The sequence below is a fragment of the Chamaea fasciata genome, unplaced genomic scaffold, assembly GCF_029207755.1.
Source record: "Chamaea fasciata isolate MVZ Bird 193981 ecotype frontalis unplaced genomic scaffold, bChaFas1.0.hap1 SCAF_18, whole genome shotgun sequence".
Lineage (NCBI taxonomy): Eukaryota > Metazoa > Chordata > Aves > Passeriformes > Sylviidae > Chamaea > Chamaea fasciata.
Genome location: NW_027094103.1, coordinates 8,479,533 through 8,504,591, shown reverse-complemented (window position 1 = coordinate 8,504,591; position 25,059 = coordinate 8,479,533). Strand labels below are relative to the sequence as shown.

The window sequence follows — 25,059 nt, the reverse complement described above, 5'->3', positions numbered from 1 at the left end:
ATCACTGGGACAATCTCCATGTAGGTATTGCAAAGCTGCTAGGGATGCTTTTACTGCAGGCTGAGCAGCCCAGATCCCTCAGCCTCTTCACACCAAGTGCTCCGGCCCTCTGAGCATCTTGGCTCTCTGCGAAACTCCAGTCAGTGAGTGTCTTGTTCTGGGGGCCCAAAACTGTGTGCAATATTCTAGATGCAATGTTCCTTAGTTTTCTTTATCCTTCAGGTGCTGGATCTCATCCCTTGGAGAGAAGCCAAATCAGTGACTAGACCTGTCCAGATGATCCCAGATGGAGAAGCAGAGCTTATCAGAGACTCCAAATTCTCGTGGACTTAATTTTTTTTAAGCTTTGACAAACACACAAAAGTGGTAATGTGGAGAAGTCCCTCCCCTACTTCCTCTGTGTTCACATCGCTTTGATTGTCTCCTTTGTCCCTCCTGCCTGAAGCCTTCAGGCCTTGATTTGTGTGCAAAGCCCATGTGGGACATGGTGTGGAGCATTTCTGAGCTCTAGTGCCATTTCTATATTAATGACAAAGTGTTATTTATATTTTCTTTTTAGAAGTGACCTCTTGCTGAGAGGTAACACAGTGTGTTAAATAAGCCAGGCTATGTGTAGATGCTGTTAGCTCCTACTTGAAGGAGTCCAGCCTTTGATAAGCTCAGGGCTACACCTGCCTTAGAAACCAGATAGCACCTTGAAATACAGTAATGCAGAGGGATACAGCTGCTGAATGGATGCTCAGATACTGACTAATCCCAGTAGCAAATCCTAGCAGCCAGCAAGTTACGTGAGTGATTTTGAGGGAGGTGAAGCATTGGTCTGTCTCCTTTCTCCTCTTCCCTTCTCCCCCCTTTCATGCTGCTCTGATGGTTTGGCTGAGAAGGTGTCCTGCCATTAGGATTAGTTTCAACAGAGTGGGGGTAAGGAAACTGATGGCTCAGAATGTTCTCATCCTCGCTTCCTGTATTTAAACTGTGGACCTCATTCTATCTCCTGACCAGTGAAGAATGCTGGGGACCTCTCCCTCAAGCAGATGCTCGAACAAAGTGCTTAGAAAAGGGTATTATTACCTTTGTAGGTAATGAACTTTTCCTTCCATAGGAAGTGTTTCAGGCACCTGTAGCCCCTGTTACGGCTGTGAGGAATGCTGGCATGTGCAGGAAAACAGAGCTTGCAGTGTGCTTGCAGCTTTGCTGGCTCCTTTTGGAAACGGGGTTTCTTGTTTCCTTACAGGCTGCAAGCCTGCCTAAGGGAAGCAGTGCTTGTCACCTTGTGTGTGTGTGGGAAAGTGAGGGACTTGGTTTGATCATTTTCTTCTTTGCTGTGGTTGATGTAGCTTCCATAGATGGAACTGTTTTAATGGTTTCTTGGGCCCAGCTGGTTGTGCTTCAACTTTGTCTTGTGTACAGAGTGCTCTCTGTACCCCATTAGCCTGGGCACATACTTTTGTTCTTGTTCTTGTCCTAGTGGGGATGTTTGTTATCATGAGATAATGTATGTCGTCACTTCTGATAGCAATTGTTTCCTGTGGAAACAGCAGCTTCTGAGTAAGAGGCTACCATAGCATGGGTTAAATTGCCTGTCATGCTGCATGTGCCTGAGGACACAGTGTCATCCTGTGCTGTATTCACAGCAGGAATTCTTCTAAAGGGAAACTGAGTATTTAATGCCCACGGTGCCAGTCTTCTGAAAAGATTTGTCCGAAGTTCAGTCCACTTTGGAGATACTTCAAAGGCATGAAATACAGATGTACGCTTCATACTCTGCCAAAGCAATGTCCTTGACAGCACTGGGCTGGTTGTGAGACCCAGCAAAGCTAACTTGTATTCTCTGTAGTCCCAAATGAACTATTTTAAAAGAAGGAAACATCTAAGAAATAACAAATGCATTTGTCTATTTCCTTTTGCTTTCATACCCAGTTAGGTAGGAAAACATTCCACCTAAAGGAATTCGCATTACATCTTTTCAATCAACAAGCACCGAAATTCAGCTGTTCAGAGAATTAATACAAAGCAATATCTGGGTATAAGATTAAAAGAAAAATTTCAATAAACACATTTACTGTGTATAAAGCTTATTAAAAACTTATTCATTCTCTGAATGACTGAAGTAAGTGGTATGTGTTGGGAGAACAACCTCTAAAGGTTTGTGATTTTTGGATTTTTTTTAAATTTTTAAGTCTTACCCTCTCCTTCCTCCACTAAAAAAGAAAAGCATTGTAGAAGCTATGGTATACTAGCTTGGTTATTCTGCTTGGTGTTTTGTGAGGCACTGTAAAGGCCACCTAAGACACATTGTACTCTGTTACTAGAACAGCACATTGTGGTAAAGAGATTTGAATATTCCGGCTCATGGTGATCCCGGATGTTCTGGTCCCACACATTGTGGAAATCTCTGTTGGTACAAGTCTCTGCAGGCCACACCACAGACACCTACACCTGCCTTCTGTGCTGGCTCTGACATTAACACAAAACTCTATGTCCAGTGCAGACTTACAGGCTAGCTGGCCATGATAGATGGTTTTTATAACAAAAATGCCTTTCTACTACTTACATGAACAGTTGTCGTTGTGTTTGGCTCATGAGGCACTATTTAAAATGTTTTTAATTAAAATTGTCTTATAGCACTTAAAATTGTTTTGTATAAAATTTGCTGTAAAGATTTTGTAATATGGTCAAAGGGCTCTTTCTCCTTCATTACCATTTTTAAAAATGTTTTAAAAGCTAGAAAGCATCTTGTATATATTCTGTATATGTATAGCAGCACATTTCATGTATGGAAATATGTTCTCAGAATATTTATTTACTAATATATTTATCTTAAGCCATGTCTTATGTTGAGAGTGTGTGACATTATTGTAATAATCATTGAAAATCACTAACACGAGGCCCTGTAAATACATGATAATTGCACACAAAGATTTTACAGTACTTGCCGACCAAAAATGATTTAAGAGAAGTGTAGTTACTTGCAATTTTGTAAGAAAGTGTACAAATGTCTGTATTAAAAGAAAAAAAAAGGCAAAACCACACAAAAAATACAGTTTTATTGCATATACATATGGGAGTTGTCCTTCTTGTTTTGGGGGAAAGGACATAGATAGCTGTTTTCCTCAAAGTATAGTCCTAGATATACTGAGAACTCTAATAAACAACATTTTTTTCCTTTTTTTTTAATAACAGGTGGATATGTATATGCCTTTACAGAGCACAGCAGTTATTGGGGGGGCAGTGGGGGTAGGTGTCACACAAGCCCCTGAACCCCCCCCAGGCACATGAGAAGTACCACAATTGCTAAAAGAAATCCTCATTTATGTTTGGAACTCTCCTGTTCTTAACTTAACTCTGTTGTAATTTCAGGTAAAAGTAATTTATTGTCTTGAAATAAAATTGTTTTGAGGGAGCATGATAGAGGTGGACACAAGTGGGTAAATCATAGCTTGAATAGCCGAGCTAAATGCAGGTCCTTGCCCTGGATCATGGAATCACTGGTCCTGCTTAAGTGAAAAATCAGTACTGTGGTACTGGTTCTGTCAGCAGAGAGCACAATTTCATCAGAGACGTTTATGCAGACACCAGAAGAGGGGAGCCTGGGGTTGTGTGGCTCTGTGTGTGTCTGTACATGTGTATTTATGTCTGTTATTGTGTAAACAGTTCACCTTCATGTATTATTCATTTCCCATCCAGTGATACACTCACAGAGCCTTTTCCAGGATTCTCCAGCTTCTTCCTTCTCCCAGAGATTTTCACCTGGTCAAGTCCCTGGACTTTCCCCATCTCTCATCCATGTTCAAATGCACTGCAATTCAATCACCTCAGGATTCAGCCAAGAAATGAGTCTTACTTTTCTCCAACCCTCCTTGTTTCCTGTGTGATAACTCCATTTGGGATGACAGACTGTTCAGGAGTATTATTTTGTAGGGGACCCTTCACAGCATGAGGAGCGGTTCCCCTCCTGATCTCAGGTACCATGGAAAAGCCTGCTCTGGGTGGGAAGACAGGCACAATAATGGGAGAGCAACAGGAGCAAGTGCTTCCCAATTAAAGTATGTGCCCCTTTTTTTGCTCGGTGAACAGAATCTTGGCAATTGCCAGTGGTTACAGATAGGCCTTTTATATGCAAATTAGTTCATGAAACATGTGTTTTTACAAATAGCATAAAACCCCTGGATGTGGGTGGCTGGTAACTCATGTTGACAGGTCAGAATCTCCCTTCTTTTCCCTCCCTCCACCCCCATTTGCTGTTGCTGCTGGTGTTCTGTTTTCTTGTTACCTGTTCTGAAGAAAACTGCCAGGTGAGTGTGCTAAGAACAGGACATACCACCCCCTCAGAATAATCAGTGAGCCCATGTTCTGTCTCCAGGAAAGACAGTGGTGGGCTGCTGGCTGAACTTGTGTGTGGTGCTTAGTTCTGTGTGATGTTCTGTCTAGTCATTGTTGTGACTTTTTAAAAACGACTAAATGTAAATATTTTCTGTCCAAAACGAACATTTTGATACTTGGCAAGGGGGAGGGGTTTTTACTTTTCAGGTTTGAGGTTTAAGGAACAAATTTGTGACAAAATGAGAGTCCTGTGGGGTACCACAAACCTCCACAGAACCTCGGTATAGTAGAAAAAGACAAGCAGGAGTAGATTATTCTTAAGGGATTGTACATTACTGTAACACTTGGTGTTTCTGTAATGCTATCTGCCATATTGTGTGCATCTGTCAAATCCTATGACAGCTGTTAGGTAACGTTTGTTGTTCCTTGGATAGTGTGAAGAGAAAAATGCCCTTAAAAGGATGGCCAAGTTCATACCCTGTGGAGCCAGCCTGGCCTAATTCTCTGGCCAGGGAGACAATAGCATACCTGAAACCAGATATTTTATCTTGCAGTGAAAGCTCTGTGCTCCTGTGACTTAAATACTTCATAGAAAAGTGTCTCTTTCAGAATAAAGAACACATTTCCCTCGTGGGAAATGAAACTGTGGCTTAGGAAACAACCCAGAAAGAAGAAGGGAACGGTTCCCAGAAAGAACCAAAGTGCCAGAGTCTCATAACCGGAATGGCAGGAAAGGAGGGCAGAGTGACCTCCCCTGTGTGAGGGGAGGCTGGTCCCCTGTGACAGCTGTGTTTCTAAGAGAAAAGTGAGTCTTCACATGAAAAGCTGGAGACAGTTTTGGTATTTGTCACCGGTCTTCTGGTGTTTACACAAAAGGTTGCTGAAGGTTTCTTGAACTGTAGCATTATTCTGGCCAGGAGGAATTAATTGGAGAAAAGATGAATCTTGCAAGAAAGTGGAAACAGCATTACACATTGCTGCAATTTGCAAAGCAAACACTGAAAGAATTGTTACAGTTCTTTTTGAAAGCTAGAAAACACGTAAACTGAAAACTCAATTTGCTATTACCTCAGAAATTGTGTCTCAGAGCAGTATCATACTTCATACATAAAGTAATCATTCTCAGCTCTAATACTCTATTCTAACATGTATAGCAGGCAGTGCTCTTGTAATCTGCTGGTGAACTGCAGCAATTTCTGCCTCATTCATTTCATGTTTGTACACACTTTAGTCATCCTAACTGAACAAATACACTGTATTTATTTTGTCATAATTATTATTTACAAGCATCTGCTGAATGCAGAGTGAACAGTTATAAACACAGCACATACTTCAGCAGCGAGTCATCTCAAATTTGATTTATTCTGGTTTCTTGACAGCCTTATGTGGTTCATGTGATAGCTTTTGGATTTTTGGTAGCAAAATGTCTTTAGACTGAAGTTCACGATGCCAAATTTCATCCCAAAGCACAGGTGCTCAGTAAATTTGAGAGAGTATGAGTGGTGTGAAATCTGTGTGTAGTGGAGATGTTACCAAAAAAAAAAATTGGCATGGTCTGAAGGCAATTGTATTTTTCACTCTCAAGGTAGCAAAATTGTCCATAAATGTCCAGAGCATATTCAGGCGAAACTATCAGTGAACTGTATTTCATTGGAAAATTGTGAAATACTGCTGCAGGGCAGTAAGAACTAGCTGGACAGGTTTTTGTCAGGAGTTGTTTTTGTAGTTCACCCTTCCTTTAGGCAAAGTGCTGCACTAGAAAAATCTATTCCTTCCTATTGCCTGAGAAGGTTTATTAAGCAGAAGATGAAAGTGGAATAGCTACTTATGCTGGTTTAGTGGCAGCCATGTGTCTGCTGATGTGTTTGGCCTGTAGTCATCCAGGCTGCAGATTCAGTGCAGTTTCCAGGACTATCCATAAAAATCTCCTGTTCATACTATTCCAGGGGTGGGTTGGAATACACAGACCTTAATTCTGCAATCCTACTGGATTATCTGTATGAGCAATGTGATAAACTTCCTCAGCATTGTCCTGGCTGTAGAAAATCTGGCAGAAACAAGTCCTAAAGAAGATGAGTTTAATGCGTGATTGAAAAAGCAGATTACTTGTTTGATGGTAAAAATCATCCAGGGGTCTATGCACATGAATTTGCAGAAACTAATGAACAGCCTAATACAATTACAGGCTAGAAATGAGATTCAAAGGAGGAAAGTGTTTCTTACAGCAATTGTTTTATCAGCATCTATTCTGTCACAAAACTGAGGCTGAGTTCCCCTATTCTCAATGTCTTTCTATTATATATACCAAAGAAGTATCTTTGATTTCTTCCCTATGGTTACAGTGTATAGAAATTTTATTTTTCCCCGAGTGTAAACTAACATCTTTTCTTCCTATAAAATGTTAGCAAGAAACAAGCATAATACGCTGTATTAAATAATGCATTTCCTATACATATACAAATATATATATTACTATGATAACACATCACACATTTTTACATAACAAAGTCTCTATTTTCCCACAACATAACAATATTAAGATAAAAAATACATATAAAATCACATAGTCAACAAACTAAACTAGTTTTAAATGTAGATTTTGAATGAGGGAAGGCACTTGTCCAGGTGGCCCCTTCCCACCTGAGGTCCACACACACAGTGCAGGCTGCTGGAACTGGGGTGCTGTGTGAAGGCAGCAGGCTCACACGTTGCTGCTGGGGCAGTTCCAGCAGAAGTGCTCATTGCCCCAGCTCCTGGGGCAGGTTTGTCCTTGTCCTGTGGCTTATTGTCTGCTCAGCTGTGGACTCGGGGAGCTCTGACCTCATCTCCCACTGCAACCACCCAGAGAGCTCAGCTCTGTGAAAAGTTACTCGGGGAAGAAAAAGCCATGGCAGTTTTTGACCTGATCAGTTTATTGCACCACTGCACAGCTGGTCACACCAACACAAGGGTGAGCAGGCGGCCAGAGCAGGAGCTGAAATCCACGTGAATGAGGAGGCAGCTCCTCATGATGATTTGGTTGTCCCAACAGTTGCTTTTGACTTTGTGTCACATTTCCAGCCTGTCCAGCCTCTTGAGGGAACTGCTGGGCAGGAGCTCAGAAGGCTGTTCAGATACAATTCCAAACAAATTCACCTTCTGCAGTTATTTTCAATTTGTTGAAGAAAATAGTGTAAACACCAACATCCTGAGGTGTGCCTGCTCTCCAGCTGCCAGCTCTCAGCTGACTGTGTAGCAGGGGCATTTCTTTTGTGTGATTACAGCAGTTGTACGTGGTCACACTTTTTGCTTCTTTCTCCCCCAAACCCTTACAGCAAAGATGAGAACATGCTATGTTAATGGATACCACGTATCTTGGCCATAAATCACCACACCCTGAGGTGTCTGCACTAGGAGTGTGAGTGACCCTACCACATTTTGAAAAAATCTACACTGGAAATCTACCTGCTCTTCATGGTCTCAGCCCTGTAAGGTAATAAGTGCTATTTAGGGGACCCTGTCCATGAATTTCCATCCATTGCTCTGTTTGCTAGCACTGGAAGGGTCCAGGATCAGCAAATCTGAAAGATTTGGCGCGGGGGAACATAATTTCTTCTATGCTTTTATCAGTGTATTACACATGCACTGTCTAATATAGTAATGTTTATTGTTGCCATGACCAGTTAATCTGCTGTAAGTGCTGGTTTTATGGGATTTCTGTACATAAATTTGATTAATGTTCTCCATGAAAATCCCATGAAATATGATTTTATTTAAAAAATATTTGAGGAGCTAAGAGAGCAATGCAAAAATCTCACTTCTTGAATTCTCTGGATTTTACATTAGTAGCGTCAGTCTTTGTTGCTGTTTGTAATGATATTTTCTCTAACATTATAGTGAAATTAAATTCTTCACTAAGGAAGAGAAGTGTAACAGTCTGTATTTTTTCTTCCTGCAGTAGGTGTAAATCAGTCACTGGGTGTTCCTGATGTTTTTTCAGTTAAGGGAACTGCTTTATGAATGTCTCTGACAAAATGTTTAACTTGCATTTGATAAGGCAAGCAAAGCTTCATCACTTTGTGATAAGCACTATGTGGATCTGGCACCACACTGTGATTCTCTCTGCCTGGTTTCCTATTAGTGCACCAAATTAAGGATGCTTAGGAACCAACCTGCTTTGTTTTGCTCTGAATTTCAGGTAAACTTTTTCTCCACGCAGAATGATGCAAAACCTTACTTTTTTAAAAGGCAATTTCAGAACTTTGATTGGGTCTGAAACAGACAATGGTTTTTGGTCTAACGTGATGACACATAAGAGAACCAGCATATTTTTTACAACTTGTCCTCTCTTCATTTTAGCTAATACTGTAATTATATTTTCCTGTATTCTTTCCAGCAGCTCATGCAAGAAAGTACTGGATGTTCCCATGCTATTCCATTTTTTATATAAACAATTCCATAATTGCTGGCTTAGTAAAGTCTGGTTTCTTTTAAGCATGCATTGTGATATTGTTCAGCTGTCTCTAGCACTCATCTGTGGTACATAAATCAAGCTGAACTGAATTCAGTTCAGGTAAAAGACCAGATCTACAGTGGTAAGGCACAGTATTTCCCTGCTTAATTCTTTGATGCCCTGTGTTTTCAATGAAATCTGTAGTTCTCACAAAAAGGAGAGAGTTATATGTTAATGAACATGAGGGCAGATATTAGAATGAATTTAAACTCAGTGACAATTTTCTTACTTTTCTTAATTACCTTTTGCAAATGCACTTAATAGATGTTCTCTGACTCCACATCTGGTATATGCAGACCATTGGCATATGTTCAAACTTTACCAGAATTACTCTAGTTTAACGGTTCTCAGTGAACCTCCTCTGACTGAGTTTGAGGAGCTGCCCACTGTAAACCTTGCCAGTCAATTTATCTGACATTTGCATTGACAGTTTTTTCTAAATATCTTGCTGGTCTGAACTTGCTGAGGCTGAAAGACTCACTGCTGATCCCTTGGAATGACTTGTTTCCCACTTGTGGTGGTGGGGTCAGAAATCTGAGTATTGTGGATGGACAGTCAGTCTACCAAAGAGAAGAAATAGTTAATGCTGTCTGTTGCAATCAAAGAGGAAATAGTTCACTGATCAGAACCCCACTGATGTTTTAGTTCTTTGACAATTAAGGCAATTACCTTAAAAATTCAGTTCAGTTTTAGTGTTAGAGGCAAGGTGACACTTCTCCTCTCAGGTGTCAAGGCAGCTGTTTCATGGATGTTCAGCTCCACAGCCTGACCCAGGTGAGTTGGTGATAGCAGCCTACAACTTTGTAAATAGTTTGGGCTGCTGAGATTAATACATGTGACTTCAGAGTAAAAATTTGTTAGTCAGCCTCACTGATAAAAATTCAGTGGATTACAGTATCTTTGGGCAAAGAAGCCTTTGGCTTTAAGAAGCCCTGAGCTTACACTGAGGATGAATGGTGGCTGTCAGGCGGGAGCACAATAGTTCTTTAAAGGATCACTGTGAATCTGAACAAAATTGCTATGAACAACAGTGGGTTTATGGGTCACACAGAGTCATTTAAAAAGCTTCAATGTTCCTGCAGGCCTTGACCTGGTGAGCACTAGTCAATCAAAATGCATATTTGTAGCTGAATCTTGTTTTAGAGGCATCCTGAATTTGATTTTTTATGTTTGCATCTCTGCTTGTAGACGCAGAAACAGAAAATGCAGAAAGAGCACAGCACTGAGCAACCAGGCTGATAATTTTTCCAGTCTTTGATTCCCATTCTACTGTACAGTATCACTGAGATGTGTTTACATCAAGGCAAATAAGCTCTGTTTGCTGTGGTGGCTGAACAGGTTATCAGTACCCACCTCTGTGTTCAGCCTTGAGAATAAAAGGACTAAAGGAGCCTGATATAATACAGCGGTACAGGCAAATGGGACACAAGAAATCCTCAGCCTGTAGATACCCCTTCAGTTACCTTTGGCAGGGGTACAGGACATTTTGAATTTTACGAATTTTTACACCTATTTTAAGTGCAATGGTTTAAAGGCAGTAATTAACAGCACTACAGGCTTGAGGAGCACCAGGCATTTCAAAGTTATTGCTGCAATTAAATCCGTTGTCACTGGTATATCCAAGAGAACAGCAGATAGGCAAAGTCACTCAAAGGCCTTTGGAAATGGACTTTCTGGAAAACAGGTATGAGATTGGGAGGAAAAAAAAGGAAGAATAATCTCAAGTCACCTGGATTTTAAGAAGATCAATTCTTGCAAAATAAAAGGCACTTCAGTTTCCCACCAGTGGGTTGCAGTCATCTTGTTGATTTCGAAGCTTTTTCTTGAAGATGGATATTGATGTGGATGGTTGGTAAAATATACTCCAGATCTCACCAGCAGTAGTGACGTCACTGCAATCTTCTGTTTCAGCTGCAGCTGGAATCTGGTGGGACCTAGGAAACAAAGAGTTAATTCACTCTGGTGTTAATGTGCCTGGGTGGCTATGGTTATTGATATGTCTGCAGAACTTCTACACCGGGAGTGCTCGCAGCTTCCACTACATCTGTGACACTTCTTTCACCTGCTATGCAAAATCCAAGTTTTTAGAGTGTTTCTTGGTTGGCTTAAACAAATGAAAAGTTAGGTATCCTTTTGCCTCTCTCAATGACAGCAGAGACATTAAGCTAAGAGGGCTCTACAGACTGTAGTTGTTATTATTATAGTTGCTATTAATACAAATTAATCTCCTTGTATATTTAAGCATGTCTGTACTATGTAAATACAATATTCAGCGTTTTGATTTGCTGATAATTCACCCATCATTCAATGAGTGTCCATCTAGAGGACACGAAATTTACTTGGTATGAGTTTAGAGGTTTTAATTTTTTCCCTGCAAAGTATTATCATAATTTGACTTCTCACCAAATCTGGATGTCTGATAACATTTTCCTCCTTCCTCCTAAAGTACAAATCTTGTCAGATCAGGAGCAGAAGAGATATTCTAGTAGCAAATGCTGTCCCAACAGACTGGGAAGTTAACAAATATGCTTATTTAGGATCTTCTATGAGGATTCAAACAAGTAATAACTACCTTGGTTATTTATGTGGTTTAGAATATGGCCAATCTGACAATGAGAAGGCAGAGAGGAGCCCCAGGTTTGGTTCAGAGCTGAGATCTTGGTTCTCTGTGGTTGGTTTTGCTCCACACTCACCTCATGGTAATGTGCAGAAGTATCTTTGCTATTATGGCTGTAACACTTAGGATGAGCAGTGCTGTGAGACTGTAGATTGTCCATTCTGCGAAAGAGAAGAGGGGGAGCTCTCAGGACATTCATTTATTTACAGTCTTTACAGTAAGAATTTTACATGAAAGGAACAACCAACCTTGTGATGCTTTATTCAAATCTGTAATTTGACAATGCCTTAAACCTACAAGTATTTTCTGCAGACTGGCACAAACCATACAACTTTCAGTCAGAACTGTATTTTTCCCTTGCAGAACTCCTCCCAATAAAATTGAAACCTGGCAAAATTCAAAGCACATACTAGAAAAATTATCTGAGAAAGGAAGCAGAAATTCCCTTCCACCCACTGCCCCTTCCTCAGAGCATTGTCTGTACATGATGATTTGAACAGTATTTTTGGAACTGCATAGACTCCAAGAGTGCAGTTTCTGTTGGTGTTCTGGGGGAGTTTAACACCAGGTAGCTTAGGTGTAACTGTGGTAAGTCAGGCATTAGGCTGAGCCTAGTCCTGGACTATTCCTAGGCACGTTCTGCACCTTGGCTGGTTTGGGGGTGTGTGCAGTTCGTGTTTCAGGTTTGGGATGCAGAGCCCCTCAGGACTGTGGGAGTGTCCACAGTGGGATTGAGGCCCAGCTTCAATGATATATAAAAGCAGATGCCCAGGGTGGTGTAACAACAGGAGAGAATGACAGTGATATTCACCACGAGTGCATTTCCAGCCTTCAATTATTTACAACTCAGTGATTTCCTGAATTCAGTGAGGTCCTGAGGGTGAGTTCTAAACACCTGACAGTTCTCAGTGACACCTCTCTGTACCCATTAACTTGTCTAGTCCTCTTTGATTATTGATGAGGCTTTTGTTAATTGGGGTAACAGGGATGCAACCAGCATTCAAGCTATTCTAGAGTCCACCGAAGTTTACTCTTTTTTCATCAACTTGTGCCCTTCTGTGGCATGCAGTGCTCACTAAAGCTGATTTCAGTAAGGAGGCTGCTCTGACCCGTGTATTTTGTTGTGCTTTCATTTTCAAGAACTCACCATCTTCACACTATTCCTGATTTAGGCTGAGAAGTGTTTTGAAATGTAATGAGAGAATCCCAGTTAGTACTAATTAGACTTAATGAAAATTCATCTGTTAGTAAGATGCACAGTGGATCTGCTAATGTGGAGGTGGCAACAAAGAAAATAGTGACTCCAGATTTTGCTTTGGCAAAATGTTTTTTTTTCCCATTTCCTCATTTTTATTGTATCATTACCAGGCATGGAGCTGGTTGGATGGCTTGGGCTGGTTGTGATGACATACAGTATCTTTGATGACCGGGCTGCATTGATGCTGAGATTTGCTTGTTCATTTATCCTCTCTGAAAGGCTGTGATTCACGGGGATCTTGTTTTGATGCACATTGTCCTTCACAGCTGAAAACATGAGAGTATGATTACAATAACAATTTCTCAACAGGTGTAATTGGACTTTATTTTGTGCCTATAAACAGACATGCTACTCTCTGATTTACTTAAGAGAACTCAAATAATCTAATTATATCTGATTCCTAAAAAAGCCTGTACTTCACCAGGTTGGGGTTCTCAATTTTTCTGGAAGCTGATTGTTCATCATAACAGTAGGTACAGCTCAAGGACCAGAACATTTTCTCCTGATGACTTTGAACTGGAGAGGAAGAGACTGTTGGAAGGAGCCAAGATGAACCAATGTGCAGATGGATTATTGTTTTGTTTTGTTTTCCTTTGTCATTTTCCAATTTAACAGGAAGGAATAGAATTTAATTTTTGAAAACCTGTATTTTGCTATTTATGATGTAGCTGACTGGAATGTTCTAAACTGAGAGAAGTTTTGGTGCAGCTTTCACCCACTGAGTGGTGGCAACAAGAGAGGTGAAACACCTCATAGATCAGAGCTAAAATATTTGTTCTTCAGTTGCCACTTCAGAAATCTTCTGTATTAATTAAATGCTTCACTGACAGGTAGAAACAGCAAAGGTAGCCTCTTACCTCTATACCTGATAGCAAATCCCTGGGCTTGATTGATGTCATCGGAGAAAAAGTACAAAATGACAAAATCCAAAGAGATGTTAAAGGTGTGGGGAGGCCGGTTCTTGCCATTAAAACGAGCTAGAACATGATAGGTGTAACCATCCAACAACTCCACCATATCTGTAGCATCTTTGATTTCAAAAAGGACAAAGGTGAAGTGGATTTGAGATGCTCCTGGAACTTGTATGGTCCAATAACAGACTTTGCCTGTGCCATATGTGTCAGGAAAATCTGGGGAATAGATCACAGCTGTAGCAGAAGTGTAATTCCCTCCACAGGCACCAATAAGGGCTGTGAAAACAAGAGGAAAGGGAGAAAAATGGGAAGAAAGAGAAGAAAAAAGAGGTAATATATTAATTTTGCAAAGCTTTAGCACCCTGAAGATTCTAATACTTAAATGTGACTTGAAGGTACAGACTTGCTAGGCCAGAAGGATGCATTCTTTTTCCCTCCCACAGCACTGGGAACACAGCTTTTGTTGCCTTTGCTTGGAATTCTCTCCTTATGCCACATTACTCTGACCTATGCATCACTCTTGAATACTGCAATATCCTTTGTCCTTGTGTGTAACCATCCTTTCCTGCATCCCTGCAGAAACGGGATGAAAGATAAATCACTGATTCAGGGGCTTCTGCTCCATCCCTATCCGGCAGGAAAGTGGATTAGTGACTGTTAATTCTCACTGCTTAATAACTGACATTCCTTCACAGCTGTATGGAATTGAAAACTTAAACAGCAGTGGATCCAGAGAGCATCCAATTCAAATGCCACCAACTGACAATGCATATCCATACACGCACATGCAATTTTTTACTCTCTCCTAAGATCAATTCTTAGGGAGTTTCTGATAGCTAACTTAGTACCACTTGTGAGGAAAATGAAAGAACCTTTGGGGCATGAGCAAGCATCATTTCTTGGAAGTGCTATTTCACATTATTAGTGGATGAGAATTTTTAGGCAGAAATGGAAAGCAGCTTTATTTTATACCGAGTGGAGGTGTTTTGTTGTTTGGTGTGCAACAGTCCTCAGTGTTTTTGAGCCTTTTCCCTAATTTGCTGAACATGTGAGGCCTCTCCTTTGGGAAAAACTGAGCCTGCTTCAATACTTACTGTCAAAAAGAATGACTCTGCCATCCCCACCGCAGGGCTGAGTGTGGTCTCCAAAGCAAACACTGTTGCATTCCGTACTGGCTGCCTCCCCGTATCTCCAGTAGTCAGGATTATTTCCACAGAAACAAGCATAACCTGATTCCATGCCTGCAAACTTTGACAACAAAGATGCATAAGGAAGGGAGGAATAGTATTTGAAAGAGGTTGTTTGAGCAAGAAAGCTGGCAGCAGACTATGTGTGATTTGGAGAAGTATGATTAGTCAGAGGAACCACCACAGGCTATTTTTGTTTGGGCTGTCAGGATGCTACTTAAGACTAGGGGGAAAGATGGAATGGAGGGCACCCTGACACTCACAATTGCAGTAAGCAACCATATTTTCTCCCAGTGTTATTCATTAGTCATTTGTCCAGGTTCCTCTGGATGCAGAGAGAAGGCTTGATCTCTGGGATGGAAGTGCAATCTTAGACATCCCAAAGGTTAAAAAAAAAAAAACAGGGAAGAGGAGAAATGTGGCAGAGAGCTCCAGGCATGTTTCCATTTTTGTCTTTGAAAACGTTTTGTAAATGTATGTCAAAGAAATCACCTTAAACTGTTGACTTCGGCAGGAGCTGATGCAGGTTTGGATGGTGAGTTTATTGGAAGTCTCGCTGGTGCCAGTCAAAGGTGGCGGCTCTCCATGGTCCTTGTAACAGCCCAGATTTCCTGGCACTGCCAAGAATAACACACAACAGTCATTCTAAAGGTGTGCCTGTAAACATGCCAGACCACTTCATGCACTGCCTGGTTACTGAGCAGCTCTCTCTGTGTTCTGGGCTTGATTCTGCACTATGCGAAGCCTTACTCTTTGTTACTCATACTCTGTATGATAATTTGTTACTCATACTCTCTATGGTTCTTGTCATATTTTCCAAACACGCCCAGGGATGAGTGATGGCACAAAAAAGTATCGTATCTTCTCAGCAATATACCTGTAAGACTCTCTAGCTGGTTTCAGTAAGCTGCAGTAAAATAGACAAGATAAATATCTTGTTCATTTCTCCTGAAAGAGGCAATTAAAAAAACCCAAGGCATTAAGTGGGTTATGGGGGTTGTGGGGTTTTTTTAACTATTGGCATGCATATTCTGAAAATGTAAATTAAACTGTGTGATTTCTGTCTGATGTTCCAAACAATGACATTCTGGAAGTTTTCAAAACAGGATATTTGAGGAAGGGAACCTAAACTGTTTTAGAATGGAGTTTGGCAAGTTTTATGGGAGGGGCTATATACTTATGTAGGGAAACTTCCTAATATTTAAAACTTGAATTCTGATATGAATCTGAAGCATCATACAACGAGATTAAAAATGAGCAATATTACTTTAAAATCTATTTTATTAATATAAATATTATTTTTAATTAATAATAATAAATTAAACATTACAATTAAATAAAATAATTAATTAATAGTTTTAATTAATGATAATTAAAACAGCCTTACAATGTTTCAAGGCTCCTTGGTCACTATGGGAGATCAGAGTTTTCCCCCTTCAGTACTCTGTTTTTTTTTGTTTTGCATTTTTCATCAAAGCCCTGGAATTTAGCCATGACCACCCCGCAGAGAGGATGTGGAGTACAATACAGTGCATTGCTAATGGCATAAAATTATCCCTTGCCCACTTGTCCTATCTATTCACATACTTGAAATTAAATCTGTTACTAGCTCTATGTTAAATTTTATTCCTGGGCCAGATTGACATGGATTCTTTTTGTCCACCTAACTGCCACAGCTCTGTATGGCATGATGTGCTCAGAGACCTGTAGGAGTGTTTTATTTATGTAGTCATTGGCTATTACAGTACCCAGTAAACTTATTATAAATAATGACATAATGTTGCTTCAAATATTGTTCGTAAATTAATTTTGGTCTCCAAGAATACAATTTCAATTATAAATACTTGCATGGAGTTATGGCTTTGATATGCCCTGCAGCAACATTCATATAAGTACTGAGACTTCAAGTTACAGCCTGATTTAACATACCTTTGGAAATCCCCACTTGCAGCCCCACCCCAGCTGAGTACAGCTGGGCAGATAACTCTGAGAGTTCATTCTTTTTTGTATTGTGAATGATTTCACAGCCCTGAAAAAGCTTCCTATTTATCCAACCTAGCTCATTTTCCTAAGAGACCTGGGAATTTTTTTTTTTCCTTTTTTAAAGTAGCTTTATTAGCGATACCTTTCAACCTTGGCTCCAGAGGATTAGTACTTCAGTATTTTCCATGCCAAAAGAAACCTGAGTAACTTGAAAACTTCTCAAATTTTTTAACTAAATCAAGTGTACATCCTAAGACTAATTAGTCTCTTTGGTATCCCAGCAGTATTTTAACCTTCTTTGCTCTTAATATTTAGCCTGCTAAAGAAACTTGGCAAAAATGAGGCAGTCAGTGTTCTGCAATGGCTGTTCATGCTCACCATTGATGTTTTACTATTACACTGTCTTCACCCATTTGTATCTATTTGTCCTTTTCTGCTTAAAAGTTCACCTCTTTTGCATAAACATATTATTTTTCTTTTAAGCAGCATTTGACATAATGAAGTCCTGGCAAACACCACAGCTCCTGCATTTTACATGTTAAGGCGTGTATTAAATGTATTAAAATATGGAATCAATCATTTTGAGCTCAAAACCATGTTTCAGCTCATCCAGCTGTCTTTGAAATGTCTCCTAGCTTTTTTTGCAATGGCAGTCTGCACAAATTGTTTGAGCTGTCCTTGTTCCTGTGTTCCATATAGCTCTGCATAACTTACCTGGCCCTGCCATTTAACACCTCCTCGATATTTCAGTCCAATTTATTACATTACATACATGCACACTGGAAACATGATTCCAGTAATGAAATCTGTTTATGGGGAGAGAGTCATGTGAGTCATAAACATGAAGATGTGATTAGGTGGTATAGCAAGCCTTTCTTTCTTTCTCTCACATTTTGGGAGTGTAAGTTGTTATTTCCTTTGAACTTAAACCCTAACCTCATTAACAAGGAGACAAAAAAAGTCAGGAATAGGTGTAACACTGCAAACAAACCATCTGAAGCATTCAGTTCTCAATCCTCCATGTGAGATGCACATGTTCTCTCCCCACTCAGAGCTGCAGTCTTGCCTTTTATTTTGTTTCTGTCCATTCCAGTCTGCTTAGCAGACGTTAAAAAGGAGAGAGGAAGAAGAGGGAAGACCGAGTTCCTCCTGGAGTAACTCCCACTGTGTTCTGTGGTTATGCTCATCCATCTTCATCTAACACTGCTAAATTCTGTACATTACATACACAGAATGTCAGAACACATTTCTGACTGAAGGATGTAGTGCTATGTATAAATATTAGGGAATGAGACACATGATATAATCATGTGAATTCATCACCATAATGAAAAATTCTTAACTGTAGATTCTTAATTATTGTTCAGATGAATCATTGCATGCAAATCTCTCTAGGCAATCAAGATGCTTCATGCTGTTGGCACTGCCATGGTATTATGTGGGCACAGTTAATAGGTAACTTATGTTCCAGATAATTTTCTAGCAGTAAATATCATTAAGGAAAAGTTTATATAAGAAATTTTTTCTCTAAAATTTTAAAATAGGACTATTTTACACAATTACTTTTTTGCTCCATCACAAAAGTCAAGTTTTGTATTGTGCACTTCACAAGATAGTTTTGATGGTCCTATGACTTAGCATCATGCTTACTGAAAACACAAAGTCTGGTGAAGAATAAAAGATTTTTTTACTTACACGGCTTCATAAACCATGAGGTTTGTATTACGATTTGGATGGGCTTGCAATGTACAGTTTGCTCTAAATTGCTGCAATTCCTTTTTCTAGTATCGAGTTTCAGTGCAATGCTTGAAGCAGCTGCTACTGGTCAAAAGGACATTTTGTAAATGTAAGTCTGGATTATCTGTGCAAGTAAGTGTCCAAGTTTAAATCCTCTGCTCCCCACCACAGAGAAAACGAGCGAGGCTGGTTTTAAAAGGCCCCTTTGTGTAGAACAAATGGAGTGGAGAGAATTTGCCTTTCAGCTTTTTTCCTGGTGCCATATCCAGATAATTTGTTAACATCTGTGGTCTTTAAAGAAAATGCAAATTCTTTCATTTTAGACCAAGTTAAATTTCTTAATTAGGAGGGTCAAGTTTCTTAAATCATGCCTGGTATATCAGAAAAATAAGAGTAAGATGTCCTCTGAACAATGAGTATCAGAGTGTTGAATGATTTTGTGTTATTTAAATTAGACTCCTTAATCTGTTTTTAAGTCTAGGTAAAAGGCATCTATCTTAAGGTCACACTTATGTATTTGTTTGCCTAGCATGAAGATGTGAGTCATTCACATTCATTAAAAAACCCCAAAACAATAAAGCTATGAGCAAAGTAAAAACAAAAAATCTCTTTAGCTCCATTTTTCTTGTCTGGTTTTGTTTTCTTAACTTGAAGTAAGAAATATACTTGTTCCAATCAAATGTGTGCTACATATGGACACCTGTTCTGGTGCTTAGCTTTGAAAACCTGAGTTATGCCTTAGAAACAGAGGGTTCTTGCACAGAAGAAGTTAAGACAGCAAGTGAAGACATTAATGATTAGACTTACTAAAATGTGTAGCTATGGTTGCTTGTTAAGATGCAAATCTAGAATATCTACTTAATATCTGGGCATATTTTAAAGCATGTGATTTGGGAAAGAAAAATTTGCAATGCACTGACACAAATCATGACATTGTGGACACGGTAAAAAATAGAATACATTAAAAATATTAAATTCTGAAAAGAAACCTCATGTGAGGAGCTTGTGAATTATCTGATTTTAAAAAAATCAAACAAAGTCCAGGTTGTGGTTTCACAGCAATGCTAAGTATCTGCATCTGCCAGAGACAGAATTCTAGCCCAGAGTTCCCACAGAGCACACACCTTTTCACTGTGTCCTTTCTATTGTTTTTTGTTTCTTCCAAGCAATTCTGTGTATGATGCTCTATACACATTAAACTAATATAATTTATTTTGTGAGCTAATTGCAATGGATGGACACATTCTACCTTGTAAAAACTTTCCTTTTTTTTTTGTCCTCTAGATTTTAATAAACTAATGATCTATGGATTCAAAGAACTAGCAGTACTTCACAAGTTTTTTGTGATTCCCTGTTATACAGTATTTTACGTAAATAATATCATCCAGTCATTATGAGATAAGATGAAAAGGATAGCAGTGGAGGAACAATTCAGTAAGCTTACAATTAACTCTAAGAAACCTGTTTAAAATACAGCTTAGTCTGCAACTGCAAATAAGCTGTTTTGCCTTATCCTAGCTGGTGTTTGGAGATCACTACCCACTGTTGTATAACTGCCAATCTCCGCTCAACTGAGATGCAGGCCTAAAAAACTGCACAGTGCTCTTACTTCGGCAGGATGGAATCTCACAGTATTTCCAGTATATTCCATCTTCATGTTCTGCAATGTAGCACCATGGGCTGACATCCCCATCGGGGTTTCTGAAAGAGAAAAACAGCCACTGAAATTCATCAATTGTTTTCAAAAACCACACACAAAAATCAATGCTATTAAGTTTCAATGGCATTGTTATTTTTGCTGTAATACCTACTGTTGAACTTATTTACCAAGAGAAATGCAAAGTTTTGCCTTATCACAAAGTTCAGATAGCTTTGATTATTACAGTATTCATCAAGCGTTAGATGCTAGTAATGTCTAAAATACAGCTTCATTTTTTGGTGCAGAGCTATTTCTGGTCACTCCTGACACAGAGGAAGATTTTCTGTTCCACATCCTGTGTACAGGTTCCACAGATTCATAAACTTGATTTTCTGCCTTGGCACAAAATAGTCCAGACTCCAACCTTCTGTGTATGTGGAGATAAAAACACTTAGCTGATAAAGTCTTCTGGGAAAGGCTGAATTATTTTCCTTCCCTTCAATAAAACTGACTAAATCCATTCCAGTGATCTCTTTATATTGATGGTTAATTTCTTATATGTCCATGATGATAATTATGATGATCACTATTTTTATAATTATTTGCTGTTGTGTAGCACCACTTACAAATGCATACCTAATTAGTCATTAGGTTATTTAAATTTTTTTCTATGTACACTATGAAAGGCTATTCACATTGTAAAGATCTATTTAAGAGAATAAACTGTTATTTTGGACAGTCAGGTTGAAATACGACTTCTTCTTTTAACTAGGACCAGTTGCAATCTTTTTATCACGTACTTTGGCACGAATTCTAATAATGACACAGCCCTACTGAAGTGTCAGTTCAGCTGGATGTTGTCATTTACGCCTATTAAAAACTCTTTTGTGGGAGATCCAATTTTAGAAATTCTGTGGATGTTTTTTTTTGGTCAAATAGCAGACTGCTGAAAACAACTGGTGAGCTGAGTGAAGTTTAGATGACTAAAATGTTGCTAGTTAGGCTTTCAAGCAGATTAGTAGAGGCAATGGACAAGGAAAGTCTAAGAGTAGCTATGCTAGGAATTTAGGTGTAATGCAAGAGCCTCCAGTAGCTAAAAAAAAAAGGAGAAGACTAAAACCAAGTGAAGCTTGTACTTGAACTAACCCACTTTGCCTTGTTTCTGGAGTTACAGGAATTTTTGCGTTTACATCTTCATGACAGAAACCTTATGTCTGGAATTCAATCATGACAATGGCACTCTACATATAAATGCCTTAAAAATGCGAGGAAATTGTAGAGAAGCATGATGAATGTCTTTAAAAATCTTTCTCTTGAACCTCAGAAGTGCATGAAAGTTAGAAAACAACTCTCTGTCTTTCATAATCTCCAAAAATTTCAGTCTCCATAATTTTGTTACGGTTGAAACGAGTGGAACACTATGAGGTATTTCCATCTTAACAGGGTGTCTTGCAGTAAACAAAGTATTCCAAGTAAGGACCACCCATGGAGAGGTAACATGCTTCTGATTAATACTTCAAGTGTAAAATTCGATTATTCAAATGTTGTCCCTAAAATCAAATCTCAAAGCAATGTATTATGCCTTTAAAAAAGCCTTGTGAGGTATGTGCTGCCTGAGAAAAGAGAAGATCAACTTGTCCATTGTCATCAAGCAGATGAATGTCAGAGAAAGAGCTAAAACAGCTGTATCACAGGCCTCGACAACATTTGCATGCTAAAGACATACTCTGGCACTCTGAGTGCCTTTCCAAGGTTTCTTTCAAGAGAATGTGAAGTTAAACGTCATCCATTAGTTAGGACTGTCATTCCCTACACCTGTGAGAACATTCCTAGGCCAAGTGGTACAGCATAGGGAAGAAAATGCCTAACCTTCCAACCAAACTCCACCTCAGTGAGGATGATCTAATACCTAGCAGACTCGGGTAAAAAAAGCTCTATTTGGTAATTAAGTAATTTCTCAGGTTTACATATCAGATTAGAGGCTTCTCGCTCCTTGTAACATTTACCAAATTCTCATTTGCTGGTAAAGCAAGACTCAAGTAAGTGGTTTTTGAGTATCTGGATAAACATTCAGTTTCTCATGCATGTTTTTGCACAGCTTGTACATGTTTTGCTTTGTACTAACCAAAATATTAGCCAGAGATGACTGCCAAAAGTAAGATCCTGTAGATACAACCAGTCTAGAATATTGCCACACAGCAACAATCAAAATCACATTCTTGATTCTGCTATTTGTATCAGAGAGAATTCAGTGGCCACTATATTTTTCAAAGCTCTGTATTAGTATGCCTACTGAGACACACAGCTGAAAAAATGCCTGCAGAGCCTAAACATCTCCGAACTTAAGTTCTGATTTGGCTCCCAAATTCTGAAGTTCTTGTTTTTGTTCTGTAGTTATGCAGGGCTTCTCTAGAAGGCAAGGAAACAGAAGTGCATCTGCCAAGGTTTAATCTGGTTTTGTTACCCCTGACACATGAGCTTCTGAATTCAAAGAATAACTCTAAATCACTGATGCTCACTTAGAAATTTTAGTGACCACAAAACTTCCATTAGCACAAAACTTGAAGAGTGTAACAGAATCAGGCTTGTGTGTGAGGATAAAAACCATCCAAAGACTCCTCCAGACACTCACTGCACTGCTGTACATCTAATTTGGATAATATTTTATATCTCCACCTTCTCATTTAAGTAATCTATAGTCTTTCTCTGTCATGCCACCTGATAAATTGGACATATGACAGGGACTGTGCTGAAAAAACAGTGGGAGCTGGGTTGAAAAAGTTATTGTACTAATGGTGCTCATAGATTCAGGGTACTGATTACAGGGTAAACCAAAAAGTGTTGGATACCCATGGCTCTGACATTCTTCACTGCATGACAGGACATTTCCTAATTTTCTGTCAACTGCTTAAAGTAACACTGGGTATACAGGCAATGTTAAAGCAATGTGATGTTTCTTACCTGCAGTAGTTATGCTCTCCAAGCCCTCCCTCCCCATTGGGGTATTTCACAGTGTTATAAGGATGCTCAAAGGTCTCGTTCCAAAAAAGACAAGGTTTCCCTGCATGTTGGGAGGTCTGGTTCTGAGTGCCACGATAGTCAGCCCCATTTGCTGTATAGCATTCTGGGAAGAAAGAGAAATGGAAAAAGAAAGAATGGATGTAGGTTTAGTGCTTGTTCTTCCCTCACCCTCCACCCCATATCCAATAGACCATGGTTTCCTGCATTGTTTAGGCAGCTAAAGATGCTGGCCAGGATTTAAGCTTTCTCTCAGTCAAACCTCTATTCAAGAGATTATGATGTCACTAATAAACAATGCATAAGACAGGTCTGAAGAGAGGTTTACACAATTAACATGCATTTTCTGAAAAAGCATAATACTTTTCTACTGTTTTCTTTGTATTTTACTCATTAGGATGACTCTGTAAATTGTTCATTTTCCAAAATTGAAATCATATGACATTATCAGTCTGCTACTTATCAGCATATTAACCAAAATCTCATGTCAGTTCAGATAAAGTTGTGACTATGTGTACTTTACAAAGTGAAAGACCTTGTAAACATGAATCTTACCAACATTTACATTCTCATTTAGAAAAATTCTTAGGGATTGAATTGCCGTAGAAAGGGACCTCCTTCAGCAGAACATAAACACAATACTGTGATTTGCTACTAAGCATTTATGCTTTCAGACTAAAAAGTAGGGGTCAGTATTCTTCTGCCTCACTCATTTTCTCCCACTTATGTTTGTTTTGCTAGCCTCCCAATACTCAGCAAGTTAGAAACCAAAGTAGAGAATGATTTTAGTTACTAAATACATTAGCCCCTTCTCAGCTGAACTACAAGTTTCGTGCTGCCTGGCTTTGCTGGGCCTTGTTAATCACAGAATCATAGTATGGTTTGGGTTGAAAGGGACTTTAAAGATCATCCAGTTCCAATCCCCCTGCCACAGGCATGGACACATTCACTGGACGTCTTCTGAAGAAATAAATATCCAAATGTTTGAACAATTTTACTTTTGTTGAAACTGCAAAACATTTTTGATTAAATTCTGCAATGTGAGTGGGGCAGAGCATGGGAACAAGTTGCCCAGCAAGGCTGTAGAATCTCCCTCCTTGGAGACACTCCAAAGCCACCTGGACATGGTCCTGGACAACTTGCTTTAGGTGACTGCTTGAGCACAGCAGTTGGACAACATGACCTCCAGAGGTCACTTTTATCTCAACCAGTCTGTGATTATCTGCCAGAAAGAATCAGTATAATTAGTTTACCACAAATAAGTCCATCCTGTTTATAATTAATGCTTGCTAACATTTATCATCCTTGCATTTATTTAAGAATGGCATTAAAATATAACAGTCCATGACAGAATGAAAACTGCAGTGTTACACTGCTGTAAACATTTCTTTGGACTGACCAGCATTACTGGGGAAATTCACAAATGTTTTCCGCTAACTACAGGCTGTGAAACCTCCTTTTTCATCTGATAGTGTTCTCTGTAGAAACCATATTGCAGCTGCAGAGATGTTCTACTGCCCTGAGGGAGTGGGAGAGTGCTCTGAAGTATGTGCTGATCTCAGGTGTCCCTCATGAGATCTAACTTACAAAACAAGTCTAGAAAGACCTGTGTGGCTGCAGTTGGAAGAGGAAAAAAAAACCAAACCCACCCACATTTTAATCCTGATATTAACAGTACACAGTTTTTGTATTTAGAACTACTGTTGAAGAAGTAAAAATGTATTATTAAAACCATGCCTCTGAAATTAGTTTAGTCTGGGCTCACAAATATCAGAATGGTACAATTATAATAATTATTTCAGAGTTCTATTACACAGCAGATGAAAGACAATGGTTTTGTGCTTTCACTGTGCATTTTCATGCCTAGGCAAGTTTGGATTTCTATTAAATG

General features: G+C 39.3%; 2 protein-coding genes across 2 annotated transcripts in view; one reads left to right on the top strand and one right to left on the bottom strand.

Annotated features, from left to right (window-relative positions):
* The window catches only part of ZNRF3 (zinc and ring finger 3), a 64,393-nt gene extending 61,561 nt beyond the window's left edge, over positions 1–2,832 (top strand). The window contains exon 9 of the mRNA XM_066199353.1: positions 223–2,832. Coding sequence (XP_066055450.1) covers positions 223–266 — 44 coding nt within the window. The 3' untranslated portion in view covers positions 267–2,832. The remainder of the gene's footprint in view (positions 1–222) is intronic.
* A 336-nt stretch (positions 2,833–3,168) lies between these two features.
* Positions 3,169–25,059, bottom strand: part of KREMEN1 (kringle containing transmembrane protein 1) — a 30,239-nt gene continuing 8,348 nt past the window's right edge. Inside the window, exons 2-9 of the mRNA XM_066199355.1 lie at positions 23,112–23,274; positions 20,121–20,212; positions 15,284–15,408; positions 14,699–14,852; positions 13,548–13,880; positions 12,798–12,956; positions 11,509–11,593; positions 3,169–10,749 (exon numbers count right to left, since the gene is read on the bottom strand). Of these exons, the coding sequence (XP_066055452.1) occupies positions 10,587–10,749; positions 11,509–11,593; positions 12,798–12,956; positions 13,548–13,880; positions 14,699–14,852; positions 15,284–15,408; positions 20,121–20,212; positions 23,112–23,274 (1,274 nt within the window). The 3' untranslated portion in view covers positions 3,169–10,586. The remainder of the gene's footprint in view (positions 10,750–11,508; positions 11,594–12,797; positions 12,957–13,547; positions 13,881–14,698; positions 14,853–15,283; positions 15,409–20,120; positions 20,213–23,111; positions 23,275–25,059) is intronic.